This window comes from Aquarana catesbeiana, linkage group LG11 (genome assembly GCF_042186555.1).
Source record: "Aquarana catesbeiana isolate 2022-GZ linkage group LG11, ASM4218655v1, whole genome shotgun sequence".
Lineage (NCBI taxonomy): Eukaryota > Metazoa > Chordata > Amphibia > Anura > Ranidae > Aquarana > Aquarana catesbeiana.
The window spans coordinates 277,550,176-277,577,467 of record NC_133334.1 but is presented as its reverse complement, the minus strand read 5'-3'; the positions used below and the strand labels follow the sequence as shown (position 1 = coordinate 277,577,467).

Below are 27,292 nucleotides of genomic sequence, written 5' to 3'. Positions count from 1 at the left end.
AACATTCATATTATTTGTATTTAATATTATCGCACTAGTAAGCACAGAGTTGGTTATTATTAATTTTGTTTTTGGGGTCACCCAAGCGCAGCGCATAACTTGTAAATTTATCCTATGCACGTTATATGAAGCGTGATTAGCGCATGCAGCTGGAGGTAGCACAAGTAAGGCATAAGATCATTGTGGCTCACAGAATTTTTCCAATTTGTCACATGTATCCCGCCCCTTTGTTTACATGTGCTGCAGGTTGGGTCATTCCTAAAAACAAAGAGGCGGGATACTGGTGACATCAGGGCCCTTCTATGCCACTATTTACCCAAACTTTAAAGCGGAGGTCCGCCAAATTTTTAATTTTATTTTTTAAAAGTCAGCAGCTACAAATACTGCAGCTGCTGACTTTTAAAATAAGGACACTCACCTGTCCAGGGCGCCCGCGATGTCGGCACCCGAAGCCGATCTGTCCCTCGGTTCCTCGTATACTGCTGCGGCCATCCTCAGTAAGGGAAGCTTTGCGGCTTCACTTCCTGGTTCCCTACAGCACATGCTCGAGGTGCGCTGCGCAATCCGAACGGTCCCTGCTGTCTCTGGGACCCGTGTGTCTCCCAGCAGACAGCGTGGGGGGGGGGGGAGTGGCGTAGCTCTCGCGGGTATCTATGCCCGGAAGTGGGTGCAAATACCTGTATTACACAGGTATCTGCACCCCCCTCCCCCCCTGAGAGGTGAAAAATGTGACACCGGAGTGGGGGGGTCCCGAAAAGCGGAAGATCCATTTTTGTGCGGAACTCCGCTTTAACATGGATATATGTCCATATAAGGATATCGATGTCACCAATACCCCCCCTCCCCCCTTTGTTTACATGTGCTGTGAGCCCTGATCATTCTCATAAACAAAGGAGGTTGGATACTGGTGATGTCAGGCCTCTTATATAGACACATGCCCGTGTTACTCAATGCCCATGTGCATGTGTCTCTATTAATATTTGGTGATTGGATACCACCAAAAGAAAGCTCTATGTGTGTGAAGAAAATGATAACAACTTCACACGGTTACAGTGTTGTATGACCGTGTAATTGTCATTCAAAGTGTGACGGCGCTGAACATTGGCCTGGGGCAGGAAGGGGGGATGTAAGTACCCGGTATTGAGGGGGTTAATGTAACGCCCTGGACTAAGCACGGCATCACTTTTGTTTTCTTCACCTGTCAGATGCTCAGAAGACCCGAATCTCCAATAAGCTTCATTCCGAACCTCAATGAATTGGAATCCCACAATGAATATGGAGATTCCTGGAGTGATCTGCGATTTCTTCACCTCTGGGAAAGTCAATAATAAAAGAGGCACATCGCTGTTTTATAAACTCATCTCCCCTCCCCCCCCCAAAAAAAAGAACAAAACGTCTAATAAACGATTAAACGGGAGAACGATCTTTCTCAATCTTTCTAATGGGAAACCTGACATAAAGCCATAACGATGAACAGCTCAGCTTCAGTATTTTTCTCTGTTTTATGGTGAGATTATCGACCAAAATTGTATTATTTTTGTCAAATATCTGAAAAATCCAACAAATATCTTTGGATTGGACGATGTATATGTGATCCCCCCCGGAAGGAATAGTTGTCCTCTCATTACAGGAAGTGGGTGACAACGCTGCTGTGTGATTTCCCAGTAAAGGGGAACAGTTGTCACCCTAATACAGGAAGTAGGAAGACAAGGTTATCACCATGGCAACCGACATTTCCGGTCTGAGTAGTCAGCAGCGGCTCCTCTGAGGAGAGGCTTCCTTTATATATCAGAGAAGTGATCGGTGTTTGTGGGTGAGGGGGGGAATTAGATCTTTATTTTGTCACCCCCTCCCCCTCCCGGGTCACTCCGGGGTACAACAACACCCTCCTGACTGCGAGAGGTGACGTCACGGGCCAGCTGACTGACCTCCTGACGCCCCGCCCACCAGCGTTTGTTTAGCACCGCGCGGAGGGCGTGGCTGTGGAGGGGACAGCGGAGATATTTCACGGAAGTGACGTCAGAGGGAGGTTCCGCTGTGTTGTTGTTGTCGCCGCCGCTGTCATCTCTCCGGTACCATGAAGTGGATGTTCAAAGAGGACCACGCGCTGGGTGAGAGGGGGAGGGGCGGGCTGTACCGGGAGGAGAGGGGGAGGGGGGGGGCTCACTGTACGGCTGCTGAATCATTCCAATGTTTATACAGCTTATCCTGAGTCTGACCCCCCCCATATACTCTGCACTGTCCCCTCCCGTATACTCCATTATATACCGTACACTGCCCCCCGTATACTCCATTATATACTGTACACTGCCCCCCGTATACTCCATTATATACTGTACACTGCCCCCCGTATACTCCATTATATACCGTACACTGCCCCCGTATACTCCATTATATACCGTACACTGCCCCCCGTATACTCCATTATATACCGTACACTGCCCCCGTATTCTCCATTATATACCGTACACTGCCCCCCGTATACTCCATTATATACCGTACACTGCCCCCGTATTCTCCATTATATACCGTACACTGCCCCCCGTATACTCCATTATATACCGTACACTGCCCCCCGTATACTCCATTATATACCGTACACTGCCCCCGTATACTCCATTATATACCGTACACTGCCCCCCGTATACTCCATTATATACCGTACACTGCCCCCCGTATACTCCATTATATACTGTACACTGCCCCCCGTATACTCCATTATATACCGTACACTGCCTCCCGTATACTCCATTATATACCGTACACTGCCCCCGTATACTCCATTATATACCGTACACTGCCTCCCGTATACTCCATTATATACCGTACACTGCCTCCCGTATACTCCATTATATACCGTACACTGCCTCCGTATACTCCATTATATACCGTACACTGCCCCCGTATACTCCATTATATACCGTACACTGCCCCCGTATACTCCATTATATACTGTACACTGCCTCCCGTATACTCCATTATATACCGTACACTGCCCCCGTATACTCCATTATATACCGTACACTGCCCCCGTATACTCCATTATATACCGTACACTGCCCCCCGTATACTCCATTATATACCGTACACTGCCCCCCGTATACTCCATTATATACTGTACACTGCCCCCCGTATACTCCATTATATACCGTACACTGCCTCCCGTATACTCCATTATATACCGTACACTGCCCCCGTATACTCCATTATATACTGTACACTGCCCCCCGTATACTCCATTATATACTGTACACTGCCTCCCGTATACTCCATTATATACTGTACACTGCCCCCCGTATACTCCATTATATACCGTACACTGCCCCCCGTATACTCCATTATATACCGTACACTGCCCCCCGTATACTCCATTATATACCGTACACTGCCCCCCGTATACTCCATTATATACTGTACACTGCCCCCCGTATACTCCATTATATACCGTACACTGCCCCCCGTATACTCCATTATATACCGTACACTGCCCCCCGTATACTCCATTATATACCGTACACTGCCCCCCGTATACTCCATTATATACCGTACACTGCCCCCGTATACTCCATTATATACCGTACACTGCCCCCGTATACTCCATTATATACCGTACACTGCCCCCCTATACTCCATTATATACCGTACACTGCCCCCCATATACTCCATTATATACCGTACACTGCCCCCCGTATACTCCATTATATACCGTACACTGCCCCCCGTATACTCCATTATATACCGTACACTGCCCCCCGTATACTCCATTATATACTGTACACTGCCCCCCGTATACTCCATTATATACTGTACACTGCCCCCCGTATACTCCATTATATACTGTACACTGCCCCCCGTATACTCCATTATATACTGTACACTGCCCCCCGTATACTCCATTATATACTGTACACTGCCCCCCGTATACTCCATTATATACCGTACACTGCCCCCCGTATACTCCATTATATACCGTACACTGCCCCCCGTATACTCCATTATATACCGTACACTGCCCCCCGTATACTCCATTATATACCGTACACTGCCCCCCGTATACTCCATTATATACCGTACACTGCCCCCCGTATGCTCCATTATATACCGTACACTGCCCCCCGTATGCTCCATTATATACCGTACACTGCCCCCCGTATGCTCCATTATATACCGTACACTGCCCCCGTATACTCCATTATACACTGTACACTGCCCCCGTATACTCCATTATATACCGTACACTGCCCCCCTATTACGCTATTATATACTGTACACTGCCCCCCGTATACTCCATTATATACCGTACGTTGCCCCCCCTATTACGCCATTATATACTGTACACTGCCCCCCGTATACTCCATTATATACCGTACGTTGCCCCCCCTATTATGCCATTATATACTGTACACTGCCCCCGTATACTCCATTATATACCGTACGTTGCCCCCCCTATTATGCCATTATATACTGTACACTGCCCCTGTATACTCTAATATATACTGTACACTGCCCCCCCCCCCTGTATACTCCATTATATACTGTACACTGCCCCCAATATACTCCTCATTCTATATTGGGCCTTCGCAGTGGGGGATGGTATTCTTCCTCTCTGGTTGTGACCATAGAGCTGTATGTTGGTACAGAAGGTGGGGGTCGTGTCAGGGTGTCGGCCATATTGTATCCCGGATATTTTGTGGCATTGGCGTAGTAAACGCTTCTTTGTGGCGACTCCACCATGCAGATGATTTTTCCTCCTCTGAGTATCGCTGTACTGAGGTCACCTGGGGGGGGGTTTCTTTGTATCCCGAACAATTCTTCCTCCAGTTGTGGCTGAAATCTTTCTTGGTCTACTTGACCTTGGCTTGGTATTAAAAGACCCGAATCTTCCACTTTCTTAATAAGTGATTGAACAGTACTGATGGTATATTCAAGACTTTGGGTATCTTTTTATATCCTTTTCCATCTTTGTAAAGTTTCATTACCTTGTTACGCAGGTCTTTTGTCTGTTCTTTTCTACCTCCTTGTGGCTCAGTGACTAGCCTGCTTAGCTCATCTGTGTGAGAGCGAATAAACTCATAGACTATTTATACACAGACACTAATTTGTGATTTAAAAAGCCACAAATGTGGAAAATGAACCTTTAGTACCAAAGCCATTGGATATCCACCTGCCACCAATCCACGTAGCGGCACGTCATGTGACTTCAAGCTGCAGGAATCGCCCTGGTACCACAAAAGTCAGCTCACTTGTAAGAGCAATCCGAGGGGCTAGCTAGGCGCTTAATTGCTGTCACAAGCATCCCCCCCCCCCTCCACCTTCCGTGGCTCGCCCGGACTCTCCCGTCCCACCGGGTGACCCAAGCAACCAGCCGGCACGTCCAACCAGACACCTGAACACAGCCGGGATCAGCTTTGATTGGGTCTCCATTGCGGGAACCCGGAACCAGTGACCTGACATCACTTCCAGTTTACCCGGATGTCATCGGCCACATTTTCAAAAAAAAATAAAAGTATTTAAAAACGCCTATCTTGGTGTTTTTTTAATGCTTTTAAGTGCAGAGGAGAGATTGGGGGTCTTTTTGACCCCCCGATCTCTCTATAAAGAGGACCCGTCACCGCCTGTTACTGTCACAGAGGATGTTTACATTCCTTGTGACAGCCAAAAAAATTATATATATAAAAAAAGAAAAAAAAATTAAAGCAACAGTTCATTTCTTTATTTTATTTTTTTATATATTAAAAAAATAAAGCAACAGTTAATTTCTTTTTATTTATTTTTATTTTTTTATATTAAAAAGAATGAAAGCAACAGTTCATTTCTTTTCTTTTTTTTTTAATATTAAAAAAAAAATTAAAGTGCCCCCATCCCCCCTCCCCCTCATGTGCTAGCGTGCAAAGGTGAACGCACCACGAACATCAGACCACGGGCAGTAATTCTATCACTGGACCTCCTCTGTATATGTAAAGTGGTGACCTGTAAAGGCTTTCAAAGTGTCGCCTATGGATAGTAGAATTTTACATCTTTTGTCGCCATTGCACGGGTCTGCGCAATTTTAAAGCCTGACGTTTTACGGTATCTATTTACTTTGCGTAAAATCATCCTTTTATGCTTTACAAAAGAACTGGGTTATATAGTGTGTGTTTTTTATTTTTTTTAAATTTTTTTTTTCTTTGCTTTAAAATGCAAAAAAAAATTTATCTCCAAAAATCGCGTTTTGAAAACCACTGCGCAAAAAAAAAAACTGTAACATAAAGAGTTGCGAAACCCACCAATTTATTCTCTAGTGTGTGTACCGTATATACTCGAGTATAAGTCGAATTTTTCAGCACATTTTTTTTGTGCTGAAAGTGCCCCCCTTATACTCGAGTCAAGCACTTTTCTGCAGCAAAAAAAAATCATTTTCCAAACCTATTTTGGGGCCCCGTATCTCAGGGCCACTTGGTGCTAAGAACCCCAAATTTGGTGTGCAAACCCAGTGGAACTGGTACCATAACATATCCAAAGCTGAAGTTCCTAGCACCAAGTGGCCCTGAGATACAGGGCCCCAAATCCAGTTTGGAAAATGTCATTCTCTGCTGCAGATTAGTGCTTGACATTTTCTGAACTGATTTTTGGGGCCCTGTATCTCGGGGCCACTTGGTGCTAGAAACCCCAGCTTTGGAAATGTTATGGTGCTAGTTCCACTAGGTTTGCACACCAAATTTGGGGTTCTTAGCACTAAGTGGCCCCAAGATACAGGGCCCCAAATTCGGTCAACTGTGTCCATCTGCAGCAATGTCATTTCGGGACACTTTGGGTTCAGAGACCCCAAATTTTGGCTGCAGCTAGGGGGGCATCTAGGAACCCTTAACTGCCGAGTTTGAAGTTCGGAGGACCTATGGCTGCAAATGGGCACAGTGATGCTGCAAATGGGCACAGTGAGGCTGCAAATGGGCATTGTTGACCCTCTTTTCCACTTACAGTAGCTGTGCATTTCTCACCCTCGTCTTATACTCGGGTCAATAAGTTTTTCCCATTTTTTTTTTTGTGGTAAATTAGGGCCTCGACTTATACTCGAGTATATACGGTAATTTTAAAATAAATTTTCTAGCAAAAAAAATTCCTGATTGTTCCATGTAAACGAAAGGTGGCAGAAAAGGGGTGGAGCTGAAGTGGATATACAGATCACTGGAATGATGATGTGTGAGGTCGGTCCTGTGTCAGCTATGCAGCTCATCTTCATTCCTGACTCCTCACTCCTCTGTTCTGTGAATTATGTATGTAAACAATGCGTCACGTCAATATCTGTGCTACAAGTCCTGGCCGGGTGTGTGCTCCCCCGCCCGCTTTAATAACCAGGCCATTTTTTTGCGATTTGGCACTGCATTAATTTAACTGACAATTGCGCGGTCGTGCGACGCTGTACCCAAATACAGTTTATGTCCTTTTTTTTTTTTCCCCACAAATAGAGCTTTCTTTTGGTAGTATTTGATCACCTCCTGCGTTTTTTTTTTTATTTTTTAATAAACAAAAAAAGCGACAATTTTGAAAAAAACAAATATATTTTTTCCTTCTGGTTTAAAACATATCCAGTACAAAAATCTAATTTTTTCATAAATTTAAGCCAATCAGTATTCTGCTACATATTTTTGGTTAAAAAAAAATCCCAATAAGAGCCCTTATCACACCGAGCCGCGTCGGAGGGTGTTAGTGGTAAAGTGCTGCTAGTATTAGTGGCGATTTACTGTAGTTTTAGTGGCACTTTTTGACCGCTAGCAGGGCGCTTTTAACTCCAACTAGCTGCCGAAGAAAGGGGTTCATAGCGCCCGAAAAAGCGCCGCTGCCTTTCATTTCAATGGGCAGGGGCGGTGGAGGGTGCGGTGTACACACCGCCGCAAAGATGCGGCTTGCAGGACTTTTTCCAACCTCCTGCAAGCGCACCGCCCCAAATGTGAACGCACTCGGGGCTCTCACGCTGGGACTGCGGGGGGAGGTGTTATTCAACGCCTCAGTGTGAAAGGGGTCTAAATGTATATTTATGGGTTTGGACGCAAGTTGTAGCATCTAGTAATGGCGGCACTCAGCGACTTATAGCGGGACTGTGATAGTATGACAGACAATGTGACACTCTGCGGGAGCCGGGGACACTAAGGCTTGGCCATACATTATACAATTTTCTTGTATAATTTTCCTTTAGGCTCTGTTCACATCTCCACGTTCCAAATCGCAGGTGGAATTTCCATGATTCTGCCCGCGATTCGCAATGGCGGCAAATCGCGGGGCGCCCTTCTATTCCCGGTGCGTTGCCTGCCGTTTTTCAATGGCATCCCCCCCCCCCCCCTGAACGTGGCGCAATTTTCTCGCGATGTGTTGGGCGGTAAAAACATGCAAAATCATAGGATTATGGTGAGGGGGGCTGATCGCCAGCCGTGTTGGTAAAACCAGCAGTTTTTATCTTCTAAAAGGATAAACAAAAAGCGCTTATTTCAGTGTAAAGCGATAAAACGGCCCATACTGCTGGTACACAAAAATAAAGGCTCACCGCCTGTGGATATTGTCCTTTCACAGGATTTCAAAGTCCCCACCTGCTTCAGGGTCCATGGAAAAGGTCACCGGAGCTCAGCCACGTCTCAGTAACAAGTCCATCATCCTCACACAATGGTGTCCTCCTCCACTCAACACCTCACAGACCCCCGCTGACTGCTTCCGGGCCTTTTCTGCCCCCTTCCATAGGTGGATTTACCCCTTTCAGGACCAAAGTCTCTGTATTTGGGGGTTTGGAGGCTCTTTCCCACCCAAAAGCTCTAAGGCTCTGAATTCCGGGCCCCATAGGAGACCTCAAAGAGGATCTTCAGTCACAAATACTGTAGCTGCTGATTTTTTAATAAAAGGACATTTACCTGTCCAGGGATCCAGCACTGCACCTCACCTGGGCTGGTTCTTCACCGGTCTTTGGGACCCGGCGCCTCCCCCCCCCCCCCCCCCCGGTGTCCTTTACAATAGATATAAAGGGGGTTGCCTATTAAGGTCAGTCGGTAATATACATTAGACGGCCGTTACACCCCCCCCCCCCGGCCACGTCTCTTTGGATTGGCTTTAGACATTTCCACACGGCATACAGATCTTTGAATGGTTTTCATCAACTTCAGTTTTTATTTTTATTTTAGAACACCGGTGTGTGGAGTCTGCGAAGATCCGAGCCAAATATCCAGACCGGGTTCCGGTAAGTGATCTTCTTTCTGTGCTTCTCCATCTAAGTGCTGATGAATTATTCAGACTGTTTGTTTGCATTGCTTTTTATCAGAACCAATATTGTGTGATCAACTGTTTATATCATTTGTAGTAACAAAACCGTTCTTCTATTTATACTGCGGAGACAGAACCAGTGACATCCCTGGGAGAGCTCCCTATTAATCACTAGAGACCGGTGACATCACTGAGAATACAGCCTATCAATCACTAGAGACCAGTGACATCACTGAGAATGCAGCCTATCAATCACTAGAAACCAGTGACATCACTGAGAATGCAGTCTATCCAATCACTAGAGACCGGTGACATCACTGAGAATACAGCCTATCAATCACTAGAGACCAGTGACATCACTGAGAATGCAGCCTATCAATCACTAGAAACCAGTGACATCACTGAGAATGCAGCCTATCCAATCACTAGAAACCAGTGACATCACTGAAAATGCAGCCTATCCAATCACTAGAGACCAGTGACATCACTGAGAATGCAGCCTATCAATCACTAGAAACCAGTGACATCACTGAGAATACAGCCGGCGTGGCGGCCATCTTGGTACACCCGGCGGCCGTTTACCACATGATCGCTCCGTCAAATGACGGTTCCTCTCTCCCCTCTGTGTACTAATCTGTACAGTGGAGGGGAGAGATCAGATGGCAGCAGTGCCAATACTCTGCAATGCCATACCCTGCAATACTCTGCCAATACTCTGCCAATACTCTGCCAATACTCTGCTAATATATTATTACAGTGGGGGAGATTGTGGATATTACAGTGGGGGAGTTTTTTTTTTTTTTTTTTTTGATCCCGAAAATGATCTGAACCGTGACTCCTGATCTGAGGAACGATCCGAACCGTGAGTTTTTTGATTCGTTGCACCCCTAATCATTGGTGTCAGTGAGAGGAATAGCACCCCATCTTTGGCGTCGGCGGGAGGGAAGGGCCGCCGGTCTCCCTGTCGTCGGCGGGAGGGAAGGGCCGCCGGTCTCCCTGTCGTCGGCGGGAGGGAAGGGCCGCCGGTCTCCCTGTCGTAAGTGGTAGAAATGGTTCCCCCAAGGCCGGATAAAGGCAAGCAAAGGGCCACACTCAGCTGTTCTACAGGAAATGTACCACGGCTGCTTTATACCAGGAGAAGATGTCTGGTAGAGAAGTTGCTTGTGAACTGACAAGCTGAGTTCTTCTGAACTCCCCCCAGATAATGACAGTCGGCACGGTGTGTAGATTTTCTTGGACATGTAAATAATTAATCCTGTTTGATTTATTGCTGATGTCCCAGTGGGAGAATCCCCAGCAGTGCTTTGTTCTCTGTATGGCACAATGTCCTTGTTGTTCTACAAATCTGTCCTCCCCGGTCGTCCTTCGGTGACTCCGAGACGCTATAAAGATCGGCACCATTTGTTTTCTTTAGGCCGCAATGCAAACCAGAAGCCGAGGGCTCAGAAGTGAAGACCAACTGAAGATTTATCTTTTTTTATTATTTCATGCAACAATACTGCAAAAACTATACAGCAGGGTCTCCCCATCAGTGTTGTCCCCCCCTCTACATCAGGGTCCTCCCCATCAGTGTGCCCCCCCCCCCTCTACATCAGGGTCCTCCCCATCAGTGTCCCCCCCCCCCCCCTACATCAGGGTCCTCCCCATCAGTGTCCCCCCCCCCCCTACATCAGGGTCCTCCCCATCAGTGTCCCCCCCCCCCTCTACATCAGGGTTTTCCCATCAGTGTCCTCCCCTCCATACATCAGTGTCCCCCCTATACAGCAGGGTCTCCACATCAGTGTCGTCCCCCCCCACCCTCTACATCAGGGTCCTCCCCATCAGTGTGCCCCCCCCCCCCTCTACATCAGGGTTTCCCCATCAGTGTCCCCTCCTCCATCAGATCCCTACTTTTACTCCTGTAGTATAACGGAGGGCGGATGGGGTCTGGATGGAGGTGTACTCGGTCGTCTCCTGCATGCTTTGGCTGAGTGAGCCCTCCTTCCTTCCTTCCTTCCTTCCTTCCTTCCTTCCTTCCTTCCTTCCTTCCTTCCTTCCTTCCTTCCTTCCTTTTCCTCCCTCCTCCTCCTCTTCAAGTAGAACGATCGATTGGTTGCAGAGATCTTGAGAAATGATATTCTAACCAAAATGGGAAAAATCTGACACCCTTCACTGCGGACGAGACTCTGGCGGTATTCTCTGTTCTAACGATCGGTTTTCCTCTTCTCAGGTGATCGTGGAGAAGGTGTCCGGCTCGCAGATCGTGGACATCGACAAGAGGAAATACTTGGTTCCTTCTGACATCACCGTCGCCCAGTTCATGTGGATCATCAGAAAACGCATTCAGCTGCCTTCAGAAAAAGCCATCTTCCTGTTTGTAGATAAGACTGTGCCACAGTCTAGGTGAGCCTCACCGGCGTGCAGAATCTCCATCACAGCTTTATAAGACGTATGAAACCCAAAAACATATACAGATTATCAATTCTGAGATGTGATGGCTGCATTTGTTTTTTGTTTCTTTTTAGACTTTCTGTCCTTTTCACCTGATGATCCAGCCAGTAAGTCTGTTGTTTTTCAACAGAACAAGCTGTCCTGTAGATGTATCCGTTACAGAGATGAGACAAACCATTTAGCACTGACAGGGGTGCTTACAATGATCAGCTTTTATTTATGTAAAACCTTTATCCCCCCCCAAAAAAAACAGTTTGCTGTAGGTGTGAGCTGGAGTCTGGCTTCAGTTTTAGTGTATTTAACCCCCCCATGTGGTGGCAAAACGCTGGGCTTTAACATTCACATGCTGCACATATGGCGAACCTCCAATCATGTGACCGGCCATCATATGATCACTGGACACACCCCCCAAATGTTAATTACTTTTAAAGGGGACACCAGGGAGGGTGGGAAGGGGTTACATCTGATAGGCTAAGAATCCCCCCCCCCCCCCCCCATGCTGCTGTCTGCTGTGCTCCTTCCTCCAGAGTGGGGGGGGGGGGGGGCGCTCTAATACAGGAAGTGAGTTGCTGGCCAGATCACCAGGTGAAAACATAGGGGGAGGGGGAGCCTAAAAACGGAAAACGAATACAGCCGCCACATCTAATGATTGGTAAGGGGGAATATATGACGGTTTTTTGGGTTTAATATCACATTAAGGGAAATGATACAAGGCCTGAAATTGCTCTACAAAGAACCTCCACAATACTTGTCATTATTTACTCTCCGCTCTCTCTGTGTCCCGTCATCAGAACTCATTGTGTGTAATTATCCTGTTTAGCTGGATATGGAAATATCTGCCAGGAGTTGTTTGTGAACTTTCTAAGCCAATCATGAGTCAGTGGTGAATGCTGGGAACTTTCAGCAGGCCCAGATATGTCTCTTTAGAAGCACAAGGAGCGTGTTGTGTTAGTACAGGGGGTCCCGAAATGTCTGACTGAGAGCCAATTTACTGAACTTCAGACTTTAGGGGGCCAGTGAGGGTACAAAATGCCCCCAGGCCCACCATCTGTGCGAATAAACATTGCCTCAAGGGTTGGTGGTCAGCAAGAGGAATAGTGCCCCATCATTGGTGTCGGTGGGAGGAATAGTGTCCCATCATTGGTATCAGTGGGAGGAATAGTGTCCCATCATTGGTGTCGGTGGGAGGAATAGTGTCCCATCATTGGTGTCAGTGGGAGGAATAGTGTCCCATCATTGGTGTCGGTGGGAGGAATAGTGTCCCATCATTGGTGTCAGTGGGAGGAATAGTGTCCCATCATTGGTGTCAGTGGGAGGAATAGTGTCCCATCATTGGTGTCAGTGGGAGGAATAGTGCCCCATCATTGGTGTCAGTGGGAGGAATAGTGTCCCATCATTGGTGTCAGTGGGAGGAATAGTGTCCCATCATTGGTGTCAGTGGGAGGAATAGTGTCCCATCATTGGTGTCAGTGGGAGGAATAGTGTCCCATCATTGGTGTCAGTGGGAGGAATAGTGTCCCATCATTGGTGTCAGTGGGAGGAATAGTGTCCCATCATTGGTATCATTGGAAGGAATAGTGTCCCATCATTGGTGTCAGTGGGAGGAATAGTGTCCCATCATTGGTGTCAGTGGGAGGAATAGTGTCCCATCATTGGTATCAGTGGGAGGAATAGTGTCCCATCATTGGTGTCAGTGGGAGGAATAGTGTCCCATCATTGGTGTCAGTGGGAGGAATAGTGTCCCATCATTGGTGTCAGTGGGAGGAATAGTGTCCCATCATTGGTGTCAGTGGAAGGAATAGTGTCCCATCATTGGTGTCAGTGGGAGGAATAGTCCCCCATCATTGGTGTCAGTGGGAGGAATAGTGTCCCATCATTGGTATCAGTGGGAGGAATAGTGTCCCATCATTGGTGTCAGTGGGAGGAATAGTGTCCCATCATTGGTGTCAGTGGGAGGAATAGTGTCCCATCATTGGTGTCAGTGGAAGGAATAGTGTCCCATCATTGGTGTCAGTGGGAGGAATAGTCCCCCATCATTGGTGTCAGTGGGAGGAATAGTGCCCCATCATTGGTGTCAGTGGGAGGAATAGTGCCCCATCATTGGTGTCAGTGGGAGGAATAGTGCCCCATCATTGGTGTCAGTGGGAGGAATAGTGCCCCATCATTGGTGTCAGTGGGAGGAATAGTGCCCCATCATTGGTGTCAGTGGGAGGAATAGTGTCCCATCATTGGTGTCAGTGGGAGGAATAGTCCCCCATCATTGCTGTCAGTGGGAGGAATAGTGCCCCATCATTGGTGTCAGTGGGAGGAATAGTGTCTCATCATTGGTGTCAGTGGGAGTAATAGTGCCCCATCATCGGTGTCAGGAGGAATAGTGTCCCATCAATGGTGTCAGTTGGAGGAATAGTATCCCGTCAGTGGGAGGAATCGTGCCCCATCATTGGTGTCAGTGGGAGGAATAAGGCCCCATCATTGGTATTAGTTGGAAGAATAGTGTCCCGTCAGTGGAAGGAATAGTGCCCCATCATTGGTATCAGAGGGAGGAATAGTGCCCCATCATTGGTGTCAGTGGGAGGAATAGGGCCCCATCATTGGTATTAGTTGGAGGAATAGTGCCCCATCATTGGTCAATCATTAGATCGATTTTTTTGTTGAGTGGGACTATCCACAGATGGATCACAATCCAGCCGGCCTCTGCTAAACCGGACTAATTCCAGTCCATCTACGGGCAGATCCTGGTCTCTAGTAATGATTGGGAGTTGGCTGGTCATGTGATTGGGGGGGGGGGGGCAGGGCATAGGGATGGGGGGGGGGGGCTGGATATAAAGGGGTGAAGCGGAGTGAAAGGCGCACTATAACTGGAATGACGGACTGTTTTTCTCTCCTCCTTCTCTTCCAGCCTAACCATGGGACAGCTGTACGAGAAAGAAAAAGACGAAGACGGCTTCCTGTACGTGGCGTACAGCGGCGAGAACACGTTCGGCTTTTGAACGCGCCGCGGCAGCTTGTGAATCTTGTAAATAACGACGGTGGTTTTAGCGCACTGCCCTGTAGCGTAGCGGCTCGGTAACTGGATGTGTTTCTGATAAACTTGTTCTCCGTGTTTATCGCTGTCTGTAGATATTTCATTTTAATTTATTCTTCTTTTTCTTTATTTTATTATTTTGCAGCCTCTTTTCTGTCACAGCCGCAGTCACCATGTACAAAATAAGGCGCTGGACTGTTTGGCAGCAATAGAGGTTCATTCTAGTCCTAGTGTGTGTATAAGAGGACCTGGCGGCATGCGCTGCGCACAAGTGGAAGGTCCTCTAAACCTTTATTTTATTGATTATGGAGGAAGGGAAACCTGGGAAGAAATGTGACCATCGTCTTTCCTTACCTGTAAGGAGCCCCTCCCCTCCCCCCACCTTAAAGTATTTTATATATATATATTGCAGCTTACTAGTCCTTCGATGTCCTGCATTCGTTTTCTGGCTAAGAATGTTTTCAGCAAGTACAGAAAATACCCGTTGATCCTGCCAGAAAGGCGGTACTAATCTGTATTTGAGCGCCACAAACCGAAAAAACCAGACCGAAAAATGTATTTTTAATATTCAAAGCAAACTCCTCCCATCCATCCACGTCTCCATGCTTTATTTTATTTAGAAATCACTTTGTAAAACATCCCCCTTAGCGTTTTCGGCCATCTTGTGTAAGGGCAGCTGATTCATGCAGCATTTACTTCCTGGAATCCATCTGGCCTCAGCTCAGGCATACAGGCAAGGAGGGTGTGCTTAGCTGAGAAAGCCCCTCCTCCTTTCCTGAAGACTCCTGGGATTTATGACATCATTTTGGCCTAGGCAAGAAACCAGTAGGCAAAATGAAGAAATGTATATATTTTTTTATATTCCTTCATTTTGCCTACTGGTTTCTAGCCTAGGCCAAGATGATGTCATAAATCCCAGGAGTCTTCAGGAAAGGGGGAGGGGCTTTCTCAGCTAAGCACACCCTCCTGCCTGTATGCCTGAGCTGAGGCCAGATGTTTTATTTTTTTATGACATCTGGCCTTAGCTCAGGCATACAGGCAGGAGGGTGTGCTTAGATGAGAAAGCCCCTCCTCCTTTCCCGGAGACTCCTGGGATGTATGATATCATTTTGGCTTAAGCTAGAAACCAGTAGGCAAAATGAAGGAATATAAAAAAAAAAAAAAAAATCTGCTGTCAGCCCCAGAAGAAGTCCCCCCTGAAGACTCCTGGGATGTATGACATCATTTGCCTGGGCAAGAAACCAGGAAGTAACTGAAGAAATGTTAAAAAAAAAAAAGTATAAAACAAGTGAATATAATCTTCCTTCCTATCTATTTACTAATGTTAGCAGCGTAAGGATTAAAAATAATCAATGCTGATTGGGAGAGTGAAGTTCCACTTTTAATTTGTTTTGGGTTAACTTGACCCAGATGAACTATTTAAAGTATGGATGTACCGATCCTGATATCGGTATCTGCGCCGACGCCGAATGTTCGTGAAAAAGTTCCCAAAACCAATACGATTTGCGTCCATACAAAATGAAGAGGGCACAAATCGCGCTGCAAAGTGACTTCACCGGTCCGGGGATTTGAAATTCTGCCCCTCCCCCCCTCCCCCACAGCTTTCTCTCTTTTGACTACAGGGATTCTAATTGGTCAGCACACAGTCATATGGATGACACTGACCAATCGGAAGCCGCCTAGCCCGTACTATCAGCAATGCGAGGAGAGAAAGCCATGGGGGATTTCAAATCCTTGGACCGGTAAATCGGCTTCTCTGCGGTTTTGGCAGCAGGCCTGGGGGGAGGGGGAGGGGGGGGGTCCAGTGGATGGCTGGAGATGCGGGGAAACAAAAGCCATGGGAGAGGAAGGAGCCCGAGCCGCAGATTTCCACAGCTGGAGGAACCCGTCATGCAGGGACCTTTCCTGCTCCGCTCCTATGTGAACTCCGGGAACAAAATCGCTATGACCAGCCCGGCTTCATACAGGAAGTGTACGAGAAACCACATGTGATTCGGACAGGAATCGCACCACATTCCTATTCAAATCGCATGCGATTTGCACCCATTCATTTTCTATGGATGCAAATTATCGGTACTCGGTATCGGCGAATACTTGACCAAACGTATTTGTCGATTTAAAGAAAAAAAAAAGTATTGGTGCATCCCTAATTGAAAGTGAACTAAAAGCTGCTTTAAAGGTGAGGGAGCTCCTCGGGGGTGGGGACAAGACTCGCATCTCTGCACAGGCTTCCCTCCCCCTCACTGTAATTATTTTGCTGCAGAACCTATTTAAGAAGTTTTGATTAATCACATTTGTAGCATTCATATTCATTCTATTTTTTAAAAGAAACCCGTCCTGGGAGAAGTAGAAGAAGGCTGCCATTGCTGACCCACTCCTGAAAATTAGTTATGCAGACCCTCCCCCATGGGTTCAATAGTTTGAGCGACACAAAACAAGCATGCTAATGGGGGCGCCCGACTCGTCCTGATCTGCAAACTTGCCCGGGGTGGTCAGTCAGAAAATCCCAGAGCATTAGTCTCATAGCCGGGCAATTTTTTTAAGCAATGGCAGCCGCTCTATTCCTCCAATGACGGCTCGGCTTTAAGTTTTGTATCATTTTGCTGGTTTAGTTGTAGAATTCCATCTCTTAGTGCTAGCTATCATTATATCAGTAATTTCTGGTATGTAACTAATACATCTTTACACAGTCCTGCTAATAATAAAAAAAAAAAAATCAATACATTATTGGGGGTGTTTGTTCTGATTTTGTTGCCCAGACAGTAGAGCTGCACGATTAATCGTTAAGAATCGAGATCGCGATTCTACCCTCCTCACGATCTTAAAGCATTTTAATGATTTCTATGCAGAGTTCTCTCTGCTCAAGGACAGCTGTCAAAAAAAAAATAAAAACAGGCATTCTGCAAAGTTTCACAACATGAGGGAACTATAATCATTGTAACATTTTGTTCTTTAGATCAAAAGGAACGAACTTCGGTCTGTAAATGAGGGAAGTTCACCTAAAGTCAGTGGTCATCAACTCCTGTCCTCAGGGTCCACTAACAGGCCAGGTTTGCAAGATAACTGAAATACATCACAGGTGATCTCATTTGCTGCTCAGTGATTGCCGTATTCTAGTCTGCATCTCCCCCAAGGTAATACATAAAACCTGGCCTGTTAGTGGTACCTGAGGACTGGAGTTGATGACCACTGACCTAAAGGACTAAACCTTTTTCTGACACTTGTTGGTTTAAATCATTATTTTTTTGCTAGAAAATTACTTAGAACCCCCAAACTATATATAGATCTATATATAATTCTTTTTTTTAGCAGAGACCCTAGAGAATAAAATGGTGGTCGTTGCAATATTTTTTGTCACACTGTATTTGCACAGCGGTCTTCCAAATGCACTTTTTTTTTTTTAATTTATTAAAGTTAGCCTAATATTTTTGTATAATGTGAAAGATGATGTTACGCCGCGAGAATCGTGATCTTTATTCTAAGCAAAAAAAAATTGTGATTCTCATTTTTCTTAGAATTCTGCAGCCCTACTAGACAGCTGGACTATAGACTGGGGGCTTAGTTAATAAAACGGTATCTGCTGCTTTTTTTTTTTTTTTTTGCAATTCACAAAAAAAAAAAAAAAAAAAAAAATGCTACTCAAACACCGCATGCACTATTTCTTGAAGCGATGCAGGGGAGAATAAATTCATCAGCTGCTGCTGCAATAAAGGGAAATCCATAGACATCAGGTGGATGTTGGCAGAAAGATGGTGTGTGTGTATATATATATATAGTAGGTATATGCAATAGCAATCTGTCCAAAAACGAAGTAAAAAGTAAATACATATACAAGTAATAAATATAGAGGATGCATGCACAAAAAAAAAAAAAAAAAAACACTGGATTGGGAGCGGCACCTCCAGTTCTTTGGTTCAGGTCATCAGGAAGCTGCCAGCTCTTCAGGGTTCAGCTGGTGGCTCACCCAATGACATTGTGTGCCCCTCCCCCCTCTCTCGAAAAAGGAGGATTTTGCCCCTTGGGATAAGTGATGTGCATATCCTAGGAGGCAAAGCGGGCAAACTACATGGCACTCGCATGGGTGGGGGAGGGGCTTCTATTACAAAAAAAAAAAGTGCTGCTCGAACATTGGAGGGGTGCGGAGTAAGGAAGTTCAAATTTGAGGGTGAAGATCAACTTTTAATAAAGGGTATTGGCCATGACTGGTGTCGCCCGGCACTTCCAAATGCTCTCATTCTGTGACTGCCAGAAGCTGCGGCACTTCCAAGGCAAGACTCTCTGTGCGTCCTGACAAAGAACAAACATGGAAGCCCCACCAGCAGACTGTCCAGTCATGGTGTGTAAGCAGATTGGATTCAACTTGTCTCCTCCCAAGCCACGCCCCTCTCTGTGCACGGTGCTGCTACTACTACTACTGTAGCAGAGAACTAGGACCCATAAACTCCTGCTGTCCGGTTTCCTTTAGATTTGACCAAAACCATGTAATACAAGGGGCTGGCCTGATTACATACAAATTGAAACGCTTAAGGTTTGACCTCATATTATATGGTTTTGGTAAATCTGAAGGGAAAAAAAAAAATCTACAGAAGATTGTATAGTGTGTATCCAGCTTAACACTGCTATTGTCCAATGGGAGCCTATGCTGTAGCACCAGGGTCTCTATTCACTTGCCGACCGCTATACGTCGGCACAACGGCAGCGGTGGGCAAATGGGCGTACCTGTACGTCCCCTTTAAATGGCGGGGCTAGCGGACGCACACCTGCCGCGTACAGAGTGACCGTGCCCGCGGTCTCCCGGCGATCGTGTCACAGAGCCGCAGAACGGGGAGATGCATATGTAAACAAGGCATTTCCCCGTTCTGCCTAGTGACATGACAGAGATCAGTGTTCCCTGTCATCGGAAGCAGTGATTGTTGTCATGTGAGTGGTAGCCCATCCCCCCCCCCCCCCCCCCCACAGTTAGAATCACTCCCTAGGACACACGTAAACTAGTGTTAACTCCTTCCCTGCCAGTGTCATTTACACAGTAATCAGTGCATTTTTATAACACTGATCGCTGTATAAATGACAATGGTCCTAAAATAGCGTCAAAAGTGTCCGCCATAATGTCGCAATCCCGATAAAAATCGCAGATCGCCGCCATTACTAATTAAAAAAAAAAAAAAATAATAATAAAAATGCCATAAATCTATTCCCCATTTTGTAGACGCTATAACGTTTGCGCAAACCAACCAATATACGCTTATTGCGATTTTTTTTTTTTTTTTTTTTTTTTACCAAAAATATGTAGAAGAATACGTATTGACCTAAACTGATGAAATTATTTTTTTTTACATTTTTTGGGGGGATATTTATTATAGCAAAAAGTATTGCGTTTTTTTTTTTTTCAAAATTGTCGCTCTTTTTTTGTTTATAGCGCAAAAAAAAAAAAAAAAAACGCAGAGGCGATCAAATACCACCAAAAGAAAACTCTATTTTTGGGGGGGGGGGGGGGGGGGGGAGGACATCAATTTGGTTTGGGTGCAATGTTGCACGACTGACCGCGCAATTGTCAGTTAAAGCGACGCAGTGCCGAATCGCAAAAAGTGCTCTGGTCAAGGAAGGGGGGTAAAATCTTCCGGGGCTGAAGTGGTTAAAAAAAACACTTTTTCATGCTTTAACTTATAAAAATGGTCAGGAATCCAATTGCTTCTAAGGCTAGATTGGAACGTTAGATAAATCATAAAACATCTGGATTGGACGATTTAAAATCTTTGTTTACTGAAAGCCGTTCCAAACAAACGAAAAAAAAAAAACTTTAAAAATTCCTTTGTTGTAGAAAACACTGTGTATGGTAGATTTGTATGAATTCTCCGACACGCTGGTTGCATCTGGATGAAGAATTTTCCATGCTGTGGGCAGCAGACAGGAGCGCTCTGATGTACTCGGAGCGTGTCTAACACTCAGCTGAAGTTCAGGTAATCACGAGGAGTCTGGATCCAGGATGGAAACGCCTGTTCTCGTAATTGCTTCCAGGCTTGGTGGTAAGACACGGCAGCTTCCTTATAATCCCGATACGTATTCAATTCCCGAGACCTGCAGAGAAAAAAGAAAAAAAAACGCACAGAGGTGAGGCTCTTCTTCAAAAAGTGAGATTTTTCTGTCTTATAGGGAAGATAAAAAAAATAAAAGAAAAGATAAAAGAAAACATATTTACAGCTAGCCTTGAATTCCTCCTGAACAATAAGACCCCTTTCACACCGAGGGCGTTTTGCAGGCGCTATAGCTTTAAAAATAGCGCCTGCAATCCGCCCTCAGACAGCTGCTCCATTGTGACAGCCCGAGGGCTTTCACACTGGAGCGGTGCGCTGGCAGGACGTCAGGAAAAGTTCTGCCAGCAGCTTCTTTGGAGCGGTGTGTATACCGCTGCTCCCCACTGAAATCAATGGGGCAGCGCTGTGATACCGCCGCTATTGCGGGCGGTCTTAACCCTTTCTCGGCCGCTAGCGGGGGGTAAAAGCGCCCCGCTAGCAGCCAAAATGCGCCGCAAAGCCGACGGTAAAAACGCCGCTAAAAATAGCGGCGTTTTACCGCCGCCGCTATGGGCGGCTCGGTGTGAAAGGGGTCTTAGATTGCAGCTGTACATCTGCAGTGTAAAGTAGACATGTGTACTGACAAAAAATTTGTTCATTTTTTGTTTTCGTTTTTTTTTTTTTTTGCTTTTTTCGGAAATTCAAAAATCCAAATTTTCGGAAAATCGGATCATTCGAAAATCGGAAAAAAAAAAAAAAAAATCAATAAAATTTGAGATAACTAACTAATAATAACCAACTATTAAATTTATCGGTGTTGGAATTTCCTTTTTCAAATTTGGCTGTTTGTGAACCTAACGAATGCAAATTAGATCGTTACGTTCCATTCTTTTAGATGCGGCATTCCTTATTTCGGATAATTCGTAACTTCGGAAAAAACTGTATTCGTTACATTCACTAACAAATAAATTTGAAAGGAAATTCCAATACCTATAATTTATTAGTTACCATTAGTTATTTCGGCTTTTCATTCTTTTGAATTTTCACATTTTCATTCTTATTTTCGGATTTTCAAGTTTCCCAACTTTGGAAGTTAGAAAATTTCCGAATGAATGAATTCAATGAATAAAAAACGAATTCGGAACTAAACCAATTGCACATGTCTAGTGTAAAGTAATCTATGGCGGCCTCTGACTGCCACTCTCATCAGACTCGGAGGGAGATTTGGTGAATTCACTTTTGTGTTGCTCACGGTTCTCCTTGCTGGAAGCTGTAACCCGAGGAGCTGCAGTGCAAGGATCTCCCTGCTTCTGTTTCATTTATTCTTTGCTTCCTCCACCTCTCCTGCTGCTTTTTGAACCTTTCCCCACCAGTCCTAAGGACTGCAGCTTTGACAGAAAAGGAAGAAAAGCCCTGCCTCTACCAAGATGGCCGCACCCACACACACACACACAGTGCAGATCAAGGCATTGTAAGTCATTAACAGGGAAAAATTTAGCTGCAGGGAGACCACAGAAAATACTGGTGACTAATCTCTTGCCTTTTTTGGGGGGGGGCAGAACTTCCACAGTTCAGATCTTTAACCCCTTCAATACCAGACACACTTTCTCCCCCTTTCTGTCCAGGCACATTTTCAGCGCTGTCACTTTGAATGACACTCAGGCATGCAGCGCTGCACCCATATGAAATTTATATCCTTTTTTTTTTCTCCCACAAATAGAGATTTCTTTTGGTGGTATTTAATCACCTCTGCGTTTTGCATTTTTTTTTGCTAAATAAACAAAAAAATTTGAAACAAAAAAAAAAGTTTTTCTTAGTTTGGTATAAAATTTTGCAAATAAGTAATTTTTCTTTTTCACTGATGGGTCAGCACTGATGCTCAGTGTAAATGCCGTACTCGCAGATCGACTCTCCTTTCCTCACACACTGTGTGAAGAATGGAGAGCCGATGACCAAAGGCTGTTTATATTCTGACAGCTGTGATTGCCCCCCCCCCCCCCCATCTATGGTCAGCTGCGTCCAAAGCACAGAGTGGTCACTGAGTGGGCCTGATGTGTGCACTATGGTAGGACATCCTCCCCGAACTGGAGGCACATGCGGTAGCCATCCATGGGCTATAGGGTGGGCGGAAAGTAGGTATTACCTGCCTTCCATATAGACAAATGATGGCGAGCGGGATCCACTCTTTTTCTGGGCCAATGTTGCCCAGTCTCACCAGAGGGGGGGGGGGGTTAGGGGAGATCTCGATCTTAGTAAAGAGCTGATGACCCAGCTCTTTACAAATGTGATTGGATGTGTCCAACCACGAGTAAACACGGAAGTGCCAGTAACTGGCTCTCCTCGCCTCACACACAGAGTGGAGAGCCGATCAGCGGCATTTCCTTACAGGGGAGACCAGTACTGATCATCAGTGACACCAATTTGTGTCCATCAGTGAGGCCTTTCAGTGCCGCCCATTAGTGCCTCCACATCAGTGCTGCCTGCAAACGATATGCTCAGGTGTGAATGCAGTTTATGGGGGAAAAAAAGTTTTTCCTAATTTTAGCAAAAAATAAAACCCCCCAGTGGTGATAAAATACCACCAAAAGAAAGTTCTATTTGTGGGGGAAAAAATAATAAAAAATCTCATATGTGTACAGCGTTGCATGACCGCGCAATTGTCATTCAAAGTGTGACAGCTCTGAAAATTGGCGGGGGGGGGGGGGGGGTTTAAAACCACCTCTCAGAGATAAGCCTCAGTACCCAACCTGTGGCCCTCTGGTATATGATGTGTGGCCCTCGAACCTCAGCAGTCTGTAGTGGGAACATTGATTAGCACTGACCTCTTCTAGCCTCATGTAGCATCTTCTCACCTTCGTATTGTCTTCTGCAGCATCTCCTCACCAACATTGTATCCTGTCCTCACTCTCTGACCCTCATCTCCTCTATTAGCTCTGCAGTCTCTGACACTCCTCTCCAGCATTACATACAGTAAACTGAATATTATGTGCGGCCCTTTGGTGATGTCTGGGGTGGCATTTGAGGCCCCCCTTTAGCTCATAAGTTGACAACCACTGATATCCAAAGTCTACTTAGTGATGGGCAAGTAAACATTGCATGGATGAAGACGAGGATAAGGAGATCTCTTCTATTACATGCTGCCATATAAATGCTCACAGGAGTGTTTTTTTTTTTAAATGTGTTTCCCCTTTAAGCCGAGCTACACAGTAAAATCCCGATGTCTCCCCCTCTGATAATACACAGGAGAGCCCCAAACTGGTGAGAAGTGAGCAGCACCAACCCGTCTTCTGCCAGAGGACGGTTCATTCATAAAAAGGCCTCTGTGGGTAAACACAACACCGGACCTCGCAGACATTAGTCAGCTTTTCCTGGCCGTGCCGCCGGCTATGACTTCACACAGCTCAGCGTTTCTTCTTTTTATATAGAACGATGCCAAACACTGGGGAGTAGCGTTTACGAGTCCCCGAGGCTCCATCCTAGAGAGGCACCGTCACCGTCCGATGCCCAGGATAATCCTCTTACACCAAGCGACATGGGCGATCCTGATCCATGGCGATGTATACAGCCAATCATCAGGTCCCGTCATACGTCAATTCCGCCATGTCTGTGTATTCCGGGCAAAGCTTCAGGTTCCCAGCCTCCAGCTCCAACACTTTCAACATATTGGGGTTGATTTATTAGAAATGGAGTGTGTACCTTGCTTTGGTCCATACTTCTTCCCTGACCAATGGAAGGCCGACATCCCGGGGTGGACTGAGGAGGACTCTGGATAACTATATTACTACAATGATTTCTGCCAAGGATGGCTTCATCCAAGTAAAATTCCTACAAAGAGTTTACTACACCCCCCATCAGATGGGCCAGTATGTACTCAGAGGCCAACGCCCCCCGCCCCTCAAGGTGCCAGTCCTCTCCTGGTACGTTCTTTCATATGGTATGGTTGTCCATTTTGGGAGGTGATTGAAGTTCTGAATGACTTTGGAGCCTGGTCCCTTGGGCAGGATCTGGCCTTGGCGCTGTTTGGCAGCATGGAGGATATTGAGGCCACCAGGCATGTAAAATGATTTCCCTTTTATACTTTGTATTATACTAGAAGAGAAATCCTTCTCAGGTGGAAGCAACCTACCCCACCAACCTACCCCACCAACGGTTAACACCTGGATAGCTGCAGTTAATGCCGTCTTGCCACTATATAAATTGACCTATGAGAGCAAGAATTGCCCAAAAAAAATTGACAAGGTTTGGTCGCAATAGGTCGATGCATACAGCTCAACATCTCATGGTACCTTGTGATTGTCCTACATGATAGTCCTATGTTAGTATTCTCCCCCCCCCCCCCCCACCATTCCCTCTTCCTCCCCTCTTTTCGCCCCTCTCTCTTTCCCAGTCCCCCTCCCCCCTCTGCTCCCTCCTTTTCACCCCTCCTCCTTCCCCCCTTCCTTTCACCCCTCCCTCTTCCCCAGACCCCCTCCCCCCCCTCTGCTCCCTCCTTCCTTCTTTTTACCCCTCCCTCTTTCCCAGACCCCCTCCCCCCTCTGCTCCCTCCTTTTCACCCCTCCCCCCTCTGCTCCCTCCTTTTCACCCCTCCCCCCTCCTACTTCCTCCCTTCTTTCACCCCTCCCTCTTTCCCAGACCCCCCTCCCCCCCTCTGCTCCCTCCTCCCTTCTTTTTACCCCTCCCTCTTTTCCCAGACCCCCTCCCCCCCTCTGCTCCCTCCTCCCTTCTTTTCACCCCTCCCTCTTTCCCAGACCCCCTCCCCCCCTCTGCTCCCTCCTCCCTTCTTTTTACCCCTCCCTCTTTCCCAGACCCCCTCCCCCCCTCTGCTCCCTCCTCCCTTCTTTTTACCCCTCCCTCTTTCCCAGACCCCCTCCCCCCCTCTGCTCCCTCCTCCCTTCTTTTTACCCCTCCCTCTTTCCCAGACCCCCTCCCCCCCTCTGCTCCCTCCTCCCTTCTTTTCACCCCTCCCTCTTTCCCACGGCACGGCGGGTTCAGTGTGATAAACGGTGTGTTTTGGCTGTAAGGGGCGGGGTTAAAACACCCACAAAACCCGCCCTTCAAGACACCCACAACCCACCCGCAATAGCGAGGAAGAATCTGACAATTACATTCTCCTTCGGCGCTCAGCAGATCGTCGGATACTGCCTCCTACGATCTGCGCATGCGTCTTCACACCGCCACAACAGCTGATCGGAAAATCAGCTGGAGTGCCATTCCGTACTGCGCATGCCCAGCCCCGCTGAGGCATTTTTCGACGGGAGGGCACTATTCGATAGAACACCGGTAACCAGCAAGGGGACATCTGCACTGATCATCACTGTCCTGATTACCAGTGCTGCATATCAGTCCCTCCTTATCAGTGACCACCAGTGTTGCATCATCAGTGCAGCCTCATCAGCGCCCATCAGTGCAGCCTCATCAGTGCCCATCAGTGCAGCCTCCTCAGCACCCATCAGTGCAGCCTCATCAGTGCACCCTCATCAGTGCACCTCAGTGCAGCCTCATCAGCGCACCCTCATCAGCGCACCTCAGTGAAAGAGAAAAATCTTATATTTTTTTCAAAATTTTGATCTTTTTTCATTTATTTAGCAAAAAATGAAAAACCCAGTGGCGAGTAAATACCACAGCAAGAAAGCTCTTTTTGTGTGAAAAAAATGTCATATGGGTACAGCGTTGCATGACCGTGCAATTTTAATTCAAAGTGTGTCAGCGCTGAATGCTGAAAATTGGCCTGGGCAGGAAGGGGGTAAAAGTGCCCGGTAAGCAAGTGGTTAATGTCCTGAAAATGTGATGTGCCACAAATTTTGTAACGCACCACACACTTTGGGTGGCACTGCTGCGTGTCGCCTTCGTGCATTGGGGTGCCATTCAAAATGAACGGTGCAGCAACGCCACGCGTTACCCAAAGCGCTCGGATGTGATCGGGGCTCTAAATCAAACAATGGCGGATTCGTCTTGTATTATGATAATTGTTCACATATCAGACACAACGCCTGTTAGGCGGGTCCAGCAGATGGTTTCCAGGCCCTGTGGGCCGATTCCTGCCAGCAAGTGACATAATGACAGGTTACATGAGGCCAACCGAATGCTCCCAGCCTTTATATTCCACTGAAACAAAGAATAAATAAAACATCTTTATGATCCACCCAGTGCGTGGAACGGACGACGTGGAGCTCCGCCGGCCAAGTTGTTGCCCCCTTTGAGATTAGAAGTGGACAGTTAAATCACATTGGCCAGAGAACAGGAGAGCCGTTGTGTGTCTAGGCTGGAGGGTTCCCATCAGTAACAGTGAATAACCACATCCATATGATTCACTGTATATGTACAAAGAACCTTTATTACCAGGAAGACATTCCCATTAATGCTGAACTCCGGGCAGATATAAGAGACACAAATTAACCACTTGCCTACCGGGCACCCCCCTCCCTTCCTTCCTGCCCAGGACAATTTTCAGCTTTCAGTGCCGTCGCACTTTGAATGACAATTGCGCGGTCACACAACACTGTACACATATGATATTTTTATCATTTTTTTGAGACAGACAGCTTTTTTTGGTGGTATTTAATCAGCACTGGGTTTTTTATTTTCTGCTAAACGAAAAAAGACT

The 27,292-nt window shown here is 46.5% G+C and overlaps 2 protein-coding genes across 4 annotated transcripts in view; one reads left to right on the top strand and one right to left on the bottom strand.

Moving 5' to 3' along the window:
- Positions 1-1,951: 1,951 nt before the first annotated feature.
- On the top strand, positions 1,952-14,757 carry GABARAPL2 (GABA type A receptor associated protein like 2). The gene is made up of 4 exons (XM_073605898.1): positions 1,952-2,111; positions 9,144-9,199; positions 11,432-11,604; positions 14,552-14,757. Exons 1-4 carry the CDS (start codon positions 2,078-2,080, stop codon positions 14,640-14,642), a joined length of 354 nt encoding a protein of 117 aa, XP_073461999.1. The 5' UTR covers positions 1,952-2,077; the 3' UTR covers positions 14,643-14,757.
- Positions 14,758-20,179: 5,422 nt separating this feature from the next.
- Positions 20,180-27,292, bottom strand: part of ADAT1 (adenosine deaminase tRNA specific 1) — a 40,873-nt gene continuing 33,760 nt past the window's right edge. For all 3 annotated transcript variants that reach the window (XM_073605895.1, XM_073605897.1, XM_073605896.1), the window contains one exon: positions 20,180-20,752. In XM_073605895.1, the coding sequence (XP_073461996.1) occupies positions 20,620-20,752 (133 nt within the window). In that variant the 3' untranslated portion in view covers positions 20,180-20,619. The remainder of the gene's footprint in view (positions 20,753-27,292) is intronic.